Source organism: Amblyomma americanum, chromosome 2 (genome assembly GCF_052857255.1).
Source record: "Amblyomma americanum isolate KBUSLIRL-KWMA chromosome 2, ASM5285725v1, whole genome shotgun sequence".
NCBI classification, from domain to species: domain Eukaryota; kingdom Metazoa; phylum Arthropoda; class Arachnida; order Ixodida; family Ixodidae; genus Amblyomma; species Amblyomma americanum.
Window position 1 is genome coordinate 95,430,232 of NC_135498.1, and position 15,137 is coordinate 95,445,368.

Below are 15,137 nucleotides of genomic sequence, written 5' to 3' on the forward strand. Positions count from 1 at the left end.
TTACAGGGTGGCAATGCAGATTATAAACGACAGATTACAGGCTTGGGTGGAGAACTAGGGGGTGTTAGGGGAGCTACAAAATGGGTTCCGGAAACAAAGGACGTTGGAGGACCATCTGTTTTCATTGACGCAGTGTATAGAGATTGTTGAAAAGGAACACATGCGCATATGGCTAGCATTTCTGGATATCAGAAGAGCCTACGACGAAGTTATTCAAGAGGATTGGTGGGACATACCGGACACATTGGATGTGAAAGTTGGAGTAATAAACCTCTTAAAAGATATATATAAAGGTAACAGATTGCTTATAAAATGGGAAAAAATGATCAGGGCCTAGAGATATACAGCGGGAGCTTAGGCAAGGATGTCCTCTGTCTCCTTTGTTGTTCATGTTGTACCAGCAAGGACTAAAGACCAAACTGGAGAGGAGTGTACTAGGCTTCAACCTTTCTTTTTTCAAGCAAGGAGAATGGATTAAACCGTCATTGCCGGGACTAATGCACGCGAATGATATACTGACAACAAGGAAGGTTTGCAGAAGCTGATAGACATTTCTGGTACAGAAGGAGATAGATTAGGTTTCAAGTTTAGTAAGGAAGAATTTGCAGTTATGATGTTTAATGGTGAGGGCGGCGAACATAGGGTACAAGAATTCACGCTAGAAGTAGTGGATGAGTACAAGTATCTTGCGGTGTGGATAAATAACGGTGCTGAGTATCTGACAGAGCACGAATAATATATAATGAATGAAGCTAGTAGGAATGCAGCTGTCATCAAAAATAGGGCACTGTATGAAGTGGTATGAAGTGGTAAGAGGGATCTGGAAAGGGGTGGTGGTTCCTAGTCTGGCTTTCGGCAATGCGGTCCTTAGCATGAGACCAGATGTTCAAGCAAGGTTAGAAATAAAACAATGCGGCGTAAGGAGGCTAGCTCTGTGAGCACACGGCAATACACCAAATCAGGGGGTACAAGGTGATATGGGATGGGCGTCGTTCGAGAGCAGAGAAGTTAGCAGTACGATAGCATTTGAGGAGCGATTGAGAAAAACGTAGGAAAAGCAGTGGGCTAGGAAAGTTTTCAGATATCTGTACATTAGGAATGTTGACAGTAAATGGAGAAAGCGAAATAGAAAACTGGCAAGCAAATATCTGGATAGCAGTAGGCGGACAAATCAGCAATTATCGGTTAAGAAAAAGGTTAAAGAAACAGAGAGAGCTCTCTGGAAAACAGCAATGCTGACGAAATCAGCACTGGGAGCATACAGGATTTTTAAGCAGGAAATTGCCAAAGAAAATACCTATGATAATTGTAGGGGAAGCTCTTTGTTCTTTGAGGCCAGGACGGGAGTTTTATGGACTAAGACATATAGAGTCAGGTACCATGAGATAGACACGTTGTGCTGCAGCGTGCTTGTGGAGAGGAGGAGGAAACGGCTGAACACTTGATACTTTTCTGTAAAGGGCTCCACCCTGCAGTGGAAAGCAGCGGGGTTGATTTATTCAAAGCATTGGGGTTTAAGGACAGTCAAGGAAAAGTAAGTTTTAAGCGGGTAGAAGTAACCAAGCGAGGCTCGTCTGATTGGTGGCTAAAATCAAGACAAAATAAAATTTCACCATTCATGCCTAGGTGCCTTGAGCCACCACCCGGTTTAAAGGGTTCATCCTTAGCCATCCATCCATCCATCCATCCATCCATCCATCCATCCATCCATCCATCCATCCATCCATCCATCCATCCATCCATCCATCCATCCATCCATCCATCCATCCATCCATCCATCCATCCATCCATCCATCCATCCATCCATCCATCCATCCATCCATCCATCCATCCATCCATCCATCCATCCATCCATCCATCCATCCATCCATCCATCCATCCATCCATCCATCCATCCATCCATCCATCCATCCATCCATCCATCCATCCATCCATCCATCCATCCATCCATCCATCCATCCATCCATCCATCCATCCATCCATCCATCCATCCATCCATCCATCCATCCATCCATCCATCCATCCATCCATCCATCCATCCATCCATCCATCCATCCATCCATCCATCCATCCGTCCGTCCTTCCATCTGTCCGTCCGTCCGCCCGCCCGCCCGCCCTTCCATTTATCCATCCATCCGTCCGTCCGTCCGTTCATTCAGCGCAGACGGCACGGAGTTCGAGCGCCCTAGACAGGTCTGTGGGCGACTCTACAATCCAAAACACCGCGCTATGTCCACCAAGTCGACTTTAGTGAATGACGCCGGGATGCCAGAGAAGTACTTTGCGCCCAGTTTGAGGAAATCCGTGTGATTGCGTGGCTGAGCGCACTACCAAGTTCTACAATGGCACCGTTCATGACATTTTTTCGAGTTATCGCGAGAAAATTTTTTTGTACCTTCAAGCTCGCATCATCCTCGTTTGCTTGGTGTCACCGTCGCCTCGATTTATTTGAAGGACCTCTTTGTCATTTCTTGCTCGTTCTTTCTATTTATCCTTATTGAAGCACCACAAGACGATAAAGTAATTTTGCGGCCAACAAAACATTGGATGCGAAACTTACCGAAGAATGTGCGCTTTCTTAGTCCAGAAAAAGCTATGCGAATGCTTTCGACCTAGACCCAACATTTGCGGAGAGCGTCAGCGTCTAACGCATAGACAGAACTGGACACGATATGGGCCTTGCAATAATTTGAATACAGAATTTTTGCACAGACACACTGCCAATGCCGTAGCGCGTTGTCGTTGCTACCGCTTTCGTGCTCCCTGGCAGCAGTTCCCATACAGCCTTCTAATAACACTACTGTTAATGACACCACTTTCTAATAACACCAGTTACCAACGCACAACGGTCACTAGTAAGTTCCCCGCACAGTAAAAGACATAGCTCTTACACCATGGTTCACCCAGACGAAGTACCTACAGAAGGGAAAGTACTACGAAACGCTTTTCTTGAGAACGTCCACGCAAGCTCATCTGCACAGTGGCATTCACTGAGGAACTTACTAGGCTTCCAAAATGGTCTTGTGATCATCAAAAGAGGGAAAATTCCGCTGGAATAAAACAATTGATTTTCAATATTTCACTGCTCAGAAAAGCTGAGCGGATTTTTTGCAATAAATATTAACAAGTATAGCATGAGATCTCGACGCAAGCCTCCTTCTCGAAGTCTAAGTAGCTAAGGAAGCATAGGCAATAACGAGAACTGCGATACGACCTCAATGAAATGTAAAGCAAACGAACGAAAAACAAGTCCTAGTCCTGTGATAATTACACTGGTAAAATAAAAGAAATAACGAACGATGTTGTAGTGACCAATAAGAAAAATAAAGGAGCGATATCGCCCCTTACTGCGGGTCGTGGGCCATTGGATTGCGATGACGTTCTGCATCGTCTACGAGAACGGGGCGTAAAGATTCTTGATGAAATTTCTTTATTTTCTCGATGCATTTTTTCTCCTTCTACCGCGTTACATAGCTCATCAGCAGATGAACTGCACAATCCGTTTTTACAGAACCTAACTTTCGGTCTGCGACATACTGTCTTGGTAATGTTAATGTCTGCTCCTTTGCGCCCCCACTGGAGAGAGATGCGGGGATTCGATCCCCAGTGCCGCCGGATACCCACCAGTAATACATTGTACAAGCTTTCCCTTGGCCTTGTGCTAGGCCTATCTGGTGTGAAATGCTTAGAAAATGCGTCTTTGACCCCCACCTTGAGTAGTCGAAAACGCATTGTGCCATGGCGCTCTTCGGATATTGATGCCCTTGCGCCAAAAAATGCATAATCATCACATCATCGTCGCTTTTCATATGTCACATTCGCGGTTTCACCACAGGCCCACCTCCCTGAGGAATTTTTTTCGCACAGTAGGCGTTGCTGGACACGTCCACAAATGTCGCACATCACACAGGTGCGGTGAAGAGTCGCAGTGAGGACACTTTGTCGCTGTCAGAAGTCTGTGACGCCACTGATGACGTACAGAAGTGGTCAGAGCTACGCTTGCCCGAATGCAGTGCATGGATACCGCCTCTTCCTTACTCTAAAGGTGGTGAATACATAGTAATTAAAGTGCGTGTTCGCTGGTGCAGCGCTAGAGGTTCGGATACATGGGACAGGAACCAACCCAGGGAAAGAAGGGAAGGAGAGGGTTCGTTTGATGCGTCATAAAGTCATAGTATCCACGGGAATATTATGCGCACTGCGAGCATGAACGCGAATTCAGTGCATGCGCACACGACGTGAGTACTTTGGGCACACCTGATGAAGAGGTAGTGTAATTAAGAATGTTCGACGAACAGGCTTTAGCTATTTAAGCCCGCAAGGTGGTTGGCGTGGACGTGAAGTACACTGAATGCGGAAACGAGCGGAAGGTAAGAGAGTGCATTGTAAATCGCTTGATCTGTCATGGCCAGAATGGTGCACGCGGTACATGTCGCGGAAGCGTTAATACGAGGATGGAAAGGATTGTAAAAACAACGGTATCTCCACACTGAGCAGTGCGTGATACACTGGAATACGTTATGCAAAACTTGACGTAGATGCATGGCTCATATAAACAGCGAAACGATTGTCCATAAGCTGTCCGTACGACCACTGACGAGAGTTGATTTGAGTTTGTTTTTTGACATAGGAACCTGCAGCGAATTTACTGGTGATTGTGGTTATTTAGAACTACCCTTTCAGAGGCGCTAGACACGTAACAAAAATTATAAACATCCAAGTTAAATGATAGCGCCCTTAGGCAAAAGCGTAAATGGAAGTTCAGTTCGAAAACATTTATTGTCGGGTTCTAACTGCCCTCGGCGCTGAACAAGAGGACATCTCATTATAAGATACATGAGCTGACGGCATCGATATAAACGCCGCTTAACCGTCGCAGAAGCTAGAAGACGACACTTTCGGGCCATCTGTGCATGGTTTCGCATTCCGAGAGGTCGTTGAAAAAGGTGCCACTGACTGTCTTTACATATAGTGGAAGAATCTACTTAACCAAACGAAGGCCTAAGCCAGTGACATGTTTCAGCAGACGGTGCTAGCTACTCAAGCTGACAGCGCTTAGCTAAAATGCGTAGCCTCCCGATCTGCTACAGCGTTTCAGTGCGCGTATCAGTGTTTTAAAAGTTTCAACCACGGTACTGGATTCTAGGTTTACCGTCTGGAACTGGTACTGAAACGCCTAGTTGAGACACGCATATTAGAAACAATGAAATTCTCAGTTAAAATGGAAATCTAAGAAATCAATTCGGCGTATATTTTGTCGCTGTGTTTAGATTTAAACAGAAACGTCCAATTCGTAATTGAAGAGTGATTATTCTGGAAGGGCGGTTATTTACACTGGAGTCGAAAAAGCGCCTTGGCAGCGTTCGCATTCAAAAGACGTTCGGGCATTTTACCATTATCCTTTTATTTAGGATGCGAAGGGTCAACATGCAGATGTTCATGTTTTTACTGCGGGGTTTATTCCGGGCGTTGTGTTGTTTTGAGTGCGCCTATTACAATCCACAGTCCTAATTTATGTAGGCCGTCTAACAGATTACGATATATTAATAGGCACTCATGATCCAAAGTGCAGCGCACCAGGCAGCAATAGACGTGTAAAAGCCAAATTTTGTCGGGGCACCAACGTTTGCGTGATAACGCTTAAACAGTCTCCTTGGTTCAAGAAGCCTAAAATTTTAATGATTTCACTTCACTGCACTTCCTTGAATCGCAAGTTTTCGTAATGGTGCGGGAAGATTTTTCGTAAGGTTCTAGTTTTGATCAAGTGTGCGTCTTACTGTCCAGCTGTGTTTGTTGCGATTTTGATTTAGTTAAAAAGCACGTCCTATATGACCAAAGCTCTGCCTCGTGGCATCAGTAAATAAAAAAATATTGGAGAAATCACTGCGCTGTTTTCCTATGACGTGAGAGAATATTCGTCATGAGACTCGCGACGAAACTAACTCCGAACTCGTTTTGCATGTTTGGCGAAGCGCCCGTCCTGAATGCCGAGTTAGTCTAGAGATCATGAAGAAAATGGAGGACCCGCGCGCAGAAAAGTTGACCAGTAGAATACGTACCTAATTAGATTTGCGCAATTAAACAGGCGCGGAATATAGCGGAATCTACCACAAAATAATTGCAGAAATTGCGAGACTCGAGTGAAGAGCATCCAATTTCCAACATGCCGTCAACGCTTCTCCGAGGTCACCGCATAAAGGGACGTGTAAGTTTTCGGCCTCCCAGTCGAACGGGCACCTGCTTGCTTGACTCGGCACGCAGCTAATACGAAACGGGCAATCTAAGTGCCCGTTTCGTATTAGCTGCGTACGAAGAATGCATACTTTAATTTTCTATGTTCGGATCTGAGTATACCTCTTCAGGACTTTCGGGCCACATGAATTTTTGGCCCTGGGGTGAGCGTGGGGATCTTTGTACCTTAGCTTTCTCCTGTCCTGTAAGCAAGTGGTGGCAGCTGTGTCTCACAGCCCAGTGATCAATATGACGGAGCCTTTTTGACGAATGGTAGCCGCCACGGTGGCGGAGTGGTTACGGCGCTCGGCTGCTGGCCCAAAAGACGCGGGTTCGATCTCGGCCGCGGCGGTCGAATTTCCATGGAGGCGAAATTCTAGAGGCCCGTGTACTGTGCATCAGTGCACGTTAAAGAGCCCCAGGCGGTCGAAATCTCCGGAGCCCATCACTACGGCGTCTCTCATAGCCTTAGTCGCTTTGGGACGTTAAACCCCCATAAACCATAAACCTTTTGACGAATGCAAAGGGGGCAATCATATAGGGGCAAGAAAAAAGAAACACAACACACCCACGACCAAATGCATTTCCAGCATTTCCATACTTGAAAGTTTTCTTGCGCTGCATTAGAGTACACGCCCTTGAACCAGGGTAGCACATCACCAAAACACAAAGACAGTACAGTGAGTGAAGGGGCACGATGCCGCCGTCAGAGCTTATCGTAGAACGAGCGGGACAGTTGCACCACCTGCTGCTGGCCATACTTTGGGCGCCAGGAAAGCACGTCCCTAGCCTCGGCGTCGTCGAACACTGCTCGTCTGTACACGTAGCGGACGTCCGACGGTTTCGGAAGCATAAGCTCCCGTACGTTGGGAAACACAGGAGCGAGCACCTTGACGACGCCTAGAGTGCACAGCGCAGCCGCCATCATCAGCGGATAGGGGATCGGACGCCTATAGATCCGGATGCCGTGTCCTTCGACCAGGGGTCCCATGAAATCGGCGCCGTCTAAGGGAGTGTCGTCGCAGGCCACCAGGCAGCGGCCGGAGAGCGTCGCATCTTCGGAAAGCGCATTCAGTGCGCGCACAAGGAACGCGGCAGCGTTTCCCACGTAGATGCACTGGATGGGAGTAGAGAAGAATAAAACACAAATGCCGCCATATATACATTCACCATTGTAATAATAACCGCAAAGGGTTTAGCTATGTTCTTGATTTTGATGCCATTCGTTCACAGTTGTACACTGAAAAACTTTTGACTCGGCTCGTTACTTCTGTTACGATGTGTTTCTTTTTCCTATGTTTGCACGATCTATGCACTGCCTAAGACTTTGTGGGATGCCATTCTGCCGAAGGACGAATCCCAACATAAAACATAACTGTTAGCGAGGGCAGCGGACAAGCATACCCACGCTACGCTCGTCTCAGTAGCGGCAGGAAAACAGCCGCTCTTCCCAGCCGCGCAGCCTGTTTTTGTAGCCGCCGATGGTGACGCGTGCCTCGGGTGACGCAATGGTGGCACTGTGTTTTATCGGTAACGCAGTCCAGCGCGTGTGGCCGTGTTACGCTGGGCCAGATGATAACAAGGTGGAGGCTGCGCGGAAATGTGCGCAGAGTGTGTCGCCACTACCTGAAAAAAAGGCTGGCTGTACCTGCCTAAAGAAAAAATAAATAGAAATTAAAAGACGATCAATCCGATTCACGCGGCCGAGTATGCGTTAACTTTAGTGATGTCATCTGCCGCAAAAGCCGTTGGCGCTTACGCCAACGGCTTCAGCCCGTGCGAGGCGGGCGGCGTGATCGAGTTCCTCAATTCCCCCGAGACACGCCGCACCCACTCTCCTCACTGCTCAACTCTGAATCGGCAACCGCCGTGTCCCTCTCGCCACCCGTAGCCTCCCACTGATGCTTCCTCTCTCCTTTCGCACTATACGTCTCTCCCCTCCTATGCTTTGAAAGCAACGAGCCGGTTTTTAACAGCGATACTGTTTAAGCCTGATGTTGTTCCGTTAGCCGTGCGCAGCGGCATGTTCGTCGTGCGCAGCGGTGGCTGTGTTCGCAGTAATGAGGTCACCCAAGAATGCCTGCGCCCCCTTTCGGTGCTGACGACAACTAATACAAATAACAGACACCGGAGCGAAGCGAGGGCGTCTGTGTTATTTGTATTAGTTGTCGTCAGCACCAAAAGGTGGCGCAGGCGTCCTTGGGTGACCTCATTACTGCCCGACGAACGAGCGACCGTGTCTCCGACGAAGATAACTGGGGCCGCGAAAAAAGAATCCAGCTCTCCGTCCCGAAGCCCGCCGTCGTTGGACCTTTTCCGACAGCTGAAGGTGGCGTGCATGGTAATTCCGCCCACCGCCACCGCAGCCTTGCTCGTGGTGGCGCAAATCACGTGGACGTTGTAAGCCGTTGTAGGGGGAGCATGGTTGATGCGGTTGTAAATGTCCATGGCCAACTTAACACGAAGGTCTTGCCGCATCCCGCGGGTCCACTGAAGAAAACGCGTAGAGGCTCGGACCCCTGCGTCGTCTGTCTGTGTATCAACTCTCGCAGAAACTTAGAAATCATGGCTATAATCACGGTTAACTTAGTCGAATCAAACTGTGTCATCAATCTTATACGACAGTGTAATTTGCCCTACATTTTTTTCTCTATTTTGCCTCCTGCGAACCGAGCCTTCAAACCAGCGCCAACAACGGACGCTTTAATGCTAACGCATTTAAAAATAAATTATAAATTTGCAGACCCACGGTCACCACTGAAGTTTATTTTGTTTGTTTCGTGATTTCTAAACCTTTAAATTTTTTGCCTCAACTTCCCTCTTGAATGATTTTATGCGATTGAAGGTAAATGAAATGAAATGAAAGTGTCGATTACGAGAGGCAAGTAAATCAGGCTCACTCACCTGGTGCCCCGGTCCAAATCGAAACAGAGTGTTGAACGTCTTCTTCGACCACTTGATGTGCGAGGCAATAAAGACGTGATCCAACTCTCCGTAAAGTGCCAGAAGACGCGCCACAAAAGTCCGCAGCCTGTGACGTCCTGCAAGACAAGTACTATATAGGGACCTAGTTAAATAAAAGCCTCCTTTGTGCCGTTCGTTCGTACAACTCCAGAAATTCTAGGTTATATTCAGGCAACTAAACTTTGGTTCTGGTATATAATAGAGGGAAAATATTGTTCTTCTGGCCGTACCACGTGCGTATAAGAGGCTTAAAGCCGACTGCGCCGTACGACAGTGCCACAAACTTAAGCTGCATCGCCGAATTTCCTGATCGCTCGACTGGGCAAGCTAGCACAAGGATGCCTAGTGCAGGCGACGGTTAGCTTATCGCGTTTAGATGGAGCCGAAACGCAAGGCGCCTGTACTGTGATATCAGTGCATATTAAACAACCCTACGTCGTCAAAATTAATCGGGAGCCCTGCACTACAACGTTCCTGATATCCCATAGGCCACTGTGATACGTTAAATCCCACATGTCATAATCATTAGCCTACCTATGTCCGCTGCCGAACGAAGGTTTCTCTCATATCCCTCTAATTAACGCGGTCCTGTGCCGGTTACGGCAACTTTTTCCCACAAAATTCCTAATCTTATACGCCCATTTAGCTTTCTGCCGCCTCCTGTTACGTTTGCTGCATTCCATACCGGGTACCAAACCACAGCATTTGACATTATCCAACTGCTTCCTAGAGCTCTTATTTTTTAGTTCAGCATGGTTGGACGCAGCAAGGCGTGTTGATTGTGGGAGCGCAACGGTTTGAAAAAGGACTCGGAGATTCGCCCTGAAAAGGTCACCCGGAGATTGCTTTCAAATCCAGAAATTTCAGGCCGTAGTTGCCCTCCCGGAAACACTTACCGTCCCTGAGAAGGCGTCCGCTGGCCTCGCAAACGAGCCTCTCAGCCTGGGCCTTGGTTTTGGAGTACGGACCCTCATGAAGGAACTTGTCACCCGAAGACTCTTCGTCCTTGATGGCGCCCACGCTTCCGGTGCAAACAAGGTACGGCACGCACTCTTCCAGACAGGCCTCGACCACGTTCTGTGTGCCTGTTGTTATTTTTGAAACCATACAGATTACTCGCAAGCACTGAAACAGAAGCGGCGTTCACAGTTTGAACCAGGTTACAATACAACTACAGTATTTACGCGCATAATTTCTGCCCTCGCATAATTTGCGCACCCTTAACTTATCAACCAGGTTTACAAAATTTTTTACTCGCATATTTTACGCTCCGCGCTGAGCTAGACCACCATCATGCATGCGGGCTCTACCCAGTAGCATTCGGCTATTCCGCGTGTTTGTTCGGAAGACTTTTTGAATCTTTTGTGCACTGGGCGTTCATGGTGGTGTCAGGGGCCGCTGTTACAATCGCGGCGGCACCAGCGGCATCGCCACCCGGAACAGCCAGCAGCGCTTCCGGGGAGGATCGGCAGCTGATAGAAGAGCCAACACCACTGTTTGTTTGGCTGATGCATGTGACTCGACTGCCGGCTACGCTTTTCTTTATGGCTCTGACGGCTTGTGTTTGGTTGTTCGGTCGTCTCTTGCGATGGGATATCTCACCTATACGGCAAGTTTCAAAGTGCTTGTCAGCGCCTTGTCACGGCGCGGAGCGGCAAAGCCAGCGAGAATAACCGCGTGCGCACAAGTTTGTCCATAGACGACAATCGTTGTGTCGGCAAATTTGTGCGCACGTGGCTATTCTCGCTGGCTTCTCAGCTCCGCACCGTGATAAAGCGCCGACAAGCAGTTTGGTCAACGCTCGCGCGGTACTGTTAAAGAATTGTGTGGTGTGATAATTGATTTACTGATTCGCGGTTGCTTTCCCGGACGAAGCTGCGAAAGCAAGCTTACAGAATCCGGAACTACCGAACAATTGGCTGGGCAGCAAACGATGACGCTGTTTTAGTGTCTTATTCAGCTTCGTGTATGCACCTTCATGCCATCCCGCAAGGAGGGGGGGGGGGGGGGGGGGGATGCACGGCCTTTCATTCAGAGTGAACCTTTTTTCGTGGGGCGGGCAGCGTGGGGTGCGGGTCCGGGTGCTGACGTATACGCAGCAACATACACTATACCTATATTGCGCGTTATGACGTTTATGGAGCTTTTTAAGTCGCGCTCGCGAAATCCGCGTAATTTGCGCACCTCCTTCTTAGAGCCCTAAATTCTTAATAAAAAGTGCGCAAATTATGCGCGTAAATACGGTAGATGTGGCGCAAGCAGATGGACAGAAAGGAAACAATCCTCTTGCACATTTCGCACCAGTCTCAAGCAAAGCGGCAGATATAGCTGTAAGCGCCCCTTTTCCCAAAACACTGCCCACTATTTACGTGCAATGACCTGGACCCACGTTTATCACATTACCGGACGACATATTATCGAGGTAGGCTACCGATCTGCACCACATTGGTCAAAATAGTAACGTCCGCATGCATGCTTTCGACTGCGGAGTACTGCACTGGGCAACTACTGTGTCATCAGACGAGAGCTAGAGCAGAAATCAGTTGAGGAATTTCCCTGCCCTTCTGCGGATGGGAAATGTCTCATAACCGTCCGCTGCATCACCGATCGAGAACGCCCCTAATTAAGAAATACATTCCTTGAGGAAGAGTTTGCCGACTCTCGTAGACCGCAACAGCCAGTGTTGACGCACCTTTATAATGCCTGATGTGGTCAAGGCTTACTCGTACACGCTGTGGAAATGGCTGAAAACAACACTATGTGCATTTTGTTATAGTCGGACTCAACTCGAGAACGAAGCTGCAAATGCCCCTCAGAGGGCATTTGTGGCTTCATTCTTGAAATGAAAATTAATATTCGTTTTGAGGAAAACAAATGACGCAGTAAATGTATCACATATCACGGTGGATGACCAGAGCCGCGCTGTAAGGGAAAGGATAAAGGAAAGCGTGAAAGAAGAAAGGAAGAAAGGTGGGCCGTAGTGGAGGTCTCTATAATAATTTCGGCCAACCGGAGATCTTTAACCTGCACTGATATCGCCCAGCACACGGGAGCCTTTTGCGTTTCGCCTCCATCGAAACGCGGCCGCCCTGGTCGGGTTCGAACCCGGGTGCTCCGGCTCAGGAGACGAGCGTCTTAACTACTGTGTTATCCATCTATACAACCAGCGAAGCTAAGTTTTCCGTCAAACAGCCGCTGTCGTTAACGGCCAAGCGGTAACAACCTTCTTCCTTTTCAAGACGGTAGCTTGAGGCCTGTTATTCTGCGGTGATCATTAATTTCTGCCCTTCCGATTTTATGGGGGGGGGGGGGGGGAGGGGAATTGTTACGCATCGTGGTCTAAGCAGTCTACCTACTTTTATAAAAGTTCGAATAAAACTGCATTATTTAATTTATTCATCATGGTAGAACCGCGCCAAACGACGCTGTAGCCATGTTAACATGAGAACAGCCTGTCTGTTACAGTTATTATTTGTACAAGTGGAAGAGTGGTTCATCTGGTGACGCCGGGGACGATGAAAGTAGCGGTGAAGGAGCGATGGACCGCTGGCGGTCAGGCTGAGCAGGGTCTAGCTGGTAACGATGGCAGTGCGGCTGGGCTAATGCCCGTCTTCTTCACGATGGCCCCGGGCAGAAAATGAGCCATCCTGGCGACTTAAGGTGCCGACAATACAATTGGGTCGTAGTACGGCGTTAGCCGTTTAACATGCACAGTCTCGCGGCCACGGCGGCGGAGATCGGCAGACGGCGTTAGTGGTTCAATAATGTAGTTGGGTGGGGATATGCGCTCCATGACGTGGTAGGGGCCATGATCTTTAGAAATAAATTTCTTGGAGAGGCCGCGAGTACTGGAGGGTATCCACAGCAACACGAGTGAACCGGCTGGGAAGGCCAGGAAAAGTTTATCTTCGTCATGGCGCTGTTTGTGGCGTCCCTGAGTGTCTGCCATGAGCGACCTTGTGATCTGGCGGCAGTGTTCGGCGTGCTGAGCAGCTTCAGAGACAGTTGTACATTCAGATGCGGCAGGGCAGTAGGGAAGTATGGTGTCAGTGGGAGCGGATGCATGACGACCGTAAAGCAGAAAAAACGGAGAGAAGCCGGTGGGGTATTGTGTAGCAGTGTTATAGGCGTACGTAATATAGTGTAGAACAAGGTCCCAGTTCGTGTGGTTAGCAGCGACGTACATGGCCAGCATGTAACCGACGGTGCGATTAAAGCGTTCGGTTAGGCCATTTCTTTGTGGATGGTAGGTGGTGCAAGTCCGATGATCCGATGAATTATATTGCACTCGGCGAGCAGAAAGAACTTCAACGACATCACACAAGAAGATGCGCCCTCCGTCACTGAGCAGTTCACGAGGAGCACCGTGGCAAAGTATGAAACGCTGTATAATGAACGACGCCACTTCACGAGCTGTAGAAGCCGGAATCGCAGCGGTCTCAGAATACTTAGTCAGGTGGTCAATGGCAACAATGACTCAGCGTTTGCCAGCAGCGTTGTACGGCAGAGGGCCGTGTAAATCAATTCCAACTTGGTCGAAGGGTCGAGGCAGACAGGGTAGAGGCTGCAACTCGCCAGCGGCGCGATGAGGCTGTTGCTTACGGCGTTGGCAGGACGAGCAGGAGCGGACGTACTTGAGTATGAAGTTGTACATCCTGCGCCAGTAGTACCGGAGACGGAGGCGAATGCAAGTCTTGAATACTCCAGCGTGACCGCATTTCGGGTCAGTGTGGAAACAGGTGCAGATTTGGGAGCGTAGATAGTGGGGAATTACGAGAAGCGATTTGCGTCCATCAGGGCTGTAGTTACGCCAATAAAGGAGGTTATCGCGAATGGGAAAATTTGAAGCTTGGCGGCGAAAGGTGCGGGATGCCGGAACCGTAGATAGATTGGAGAGAAAGTCAAGAAGAGAGGCAATCCACTAATCCTTACGCTGCTCTGAAGGCATGTCGCTGATGCTGAGCGAAGGCACAGTGGCTTCGGGGTGGAGAGGCTGGCAGTCTAGGTCCGTAGCGTGGAGCGGGACAAGGCATCGGCGTCCTGATGCTTGCGGCCCAACCTGTAGACGAAGCGTATGGTGTATAAGACCACTACGTCGTCCATATAGCACACGCATGGATTCCACTTCAGGCCGCGCAAAATAGTGTCCATCAAACGCTCGAAAGTAGCCGGAGCATTACAGAGGCCGAACGGCATGACGTTAAATTCATACAGGCCATCAGGGTTCACAAATACGGTTTTTGGGCTATCTTCGGCTGCCATGGAGGCCTGCCAGTACCCAAAGCGCGAATCGAGAGAAGAGTTCCGCCCCTTGGAGGCAGTCCGCAGCGTCATCATTATGTGGGAGAGGGTAAACGTCTCTCCCTGTTATCTTATCGGTAATCAACGCAGAAACGAATAGATCCATCTTCCTTCTTCACGAGTACCACGGCCGAGGCCCATGGATCGTGAGAGGCCAGAATCACGCCGCTCTGAAGCATGGAGTCAACCTGTTCCTGAATAGCGTGACGCTCAGTGGCGGAGACACGGTATGGGCGCTGACGCAGAGAAGCATGGCCACCGGGGTCGATGTGATGGGCGATAGTCGACGTGCGGCTCAAAGCGGGTTGATGGGAATCGAAGGAGGAGCGAAACTGATGAAGCAGCGCAACAAGTTGATTGCGTTGAAGGGCAGAAAGGGTTGCGTCGATGGAGCGAAGGAAAACGTCTGTAGGCGAAGCGGCGAGAGCGGGAACCGGTGCGCTGAGGGCGTTTACGGAGACGGACGGTGGATTGTCGTTCTCATCCCGATAGGGCATGAAATCAAAGGGCTGCACGGTTCTGAGACACTCACCGCGACGCACAGCGGAAGGATACGCAAATGTATTGGTCACAAGCAACGCAGTAAGGCCTAAGGTATGGGACGTGACTTGCAGCGGAGAAATATGGGCGATGGCGTAAAA

At 49.1% G+C, this 15,137-nt stretch overlaps 1 protein-coding gene across 3 annotated transcripts in view; it reads right to left on the reverse strand.

The window, feature by feature from the left end:
• Positions 1-3,144: 3,144 nt before the first annotated feature.
• The window catches only part of LOC144121637 (3 beta-hydroxysteroid dehydrogenase type 7-like), a 49,831-nt gene continuing 37,838 nt past the window's right edge, over positions 3,145-15,137 (reverse strand). For all 3 annotated transcript variants that reach the window (XM_077654944.1, XM_077654945.1, XM_077654943.1), the window contains exons 4-6: positions 10,092-10,280; positions 9,136-9,272; positions 3,145-7,348 (exon numbers count right to left, since the gene is read on the reverse strand). In XM_077654944.1, the coding sequence (XP_077511070.1) occupies positions 6,938-7,348; positions 9,136-9,272; positions 10,092-10,280 (737 nt within the window). In that variant the 3' untranslated portion in view covers positions 3,145-6,937. The remainder of the gene's footprint in view (positions 7,349-9,135; positions 9,273-10,091; positions 10,281-15,137) is intronic.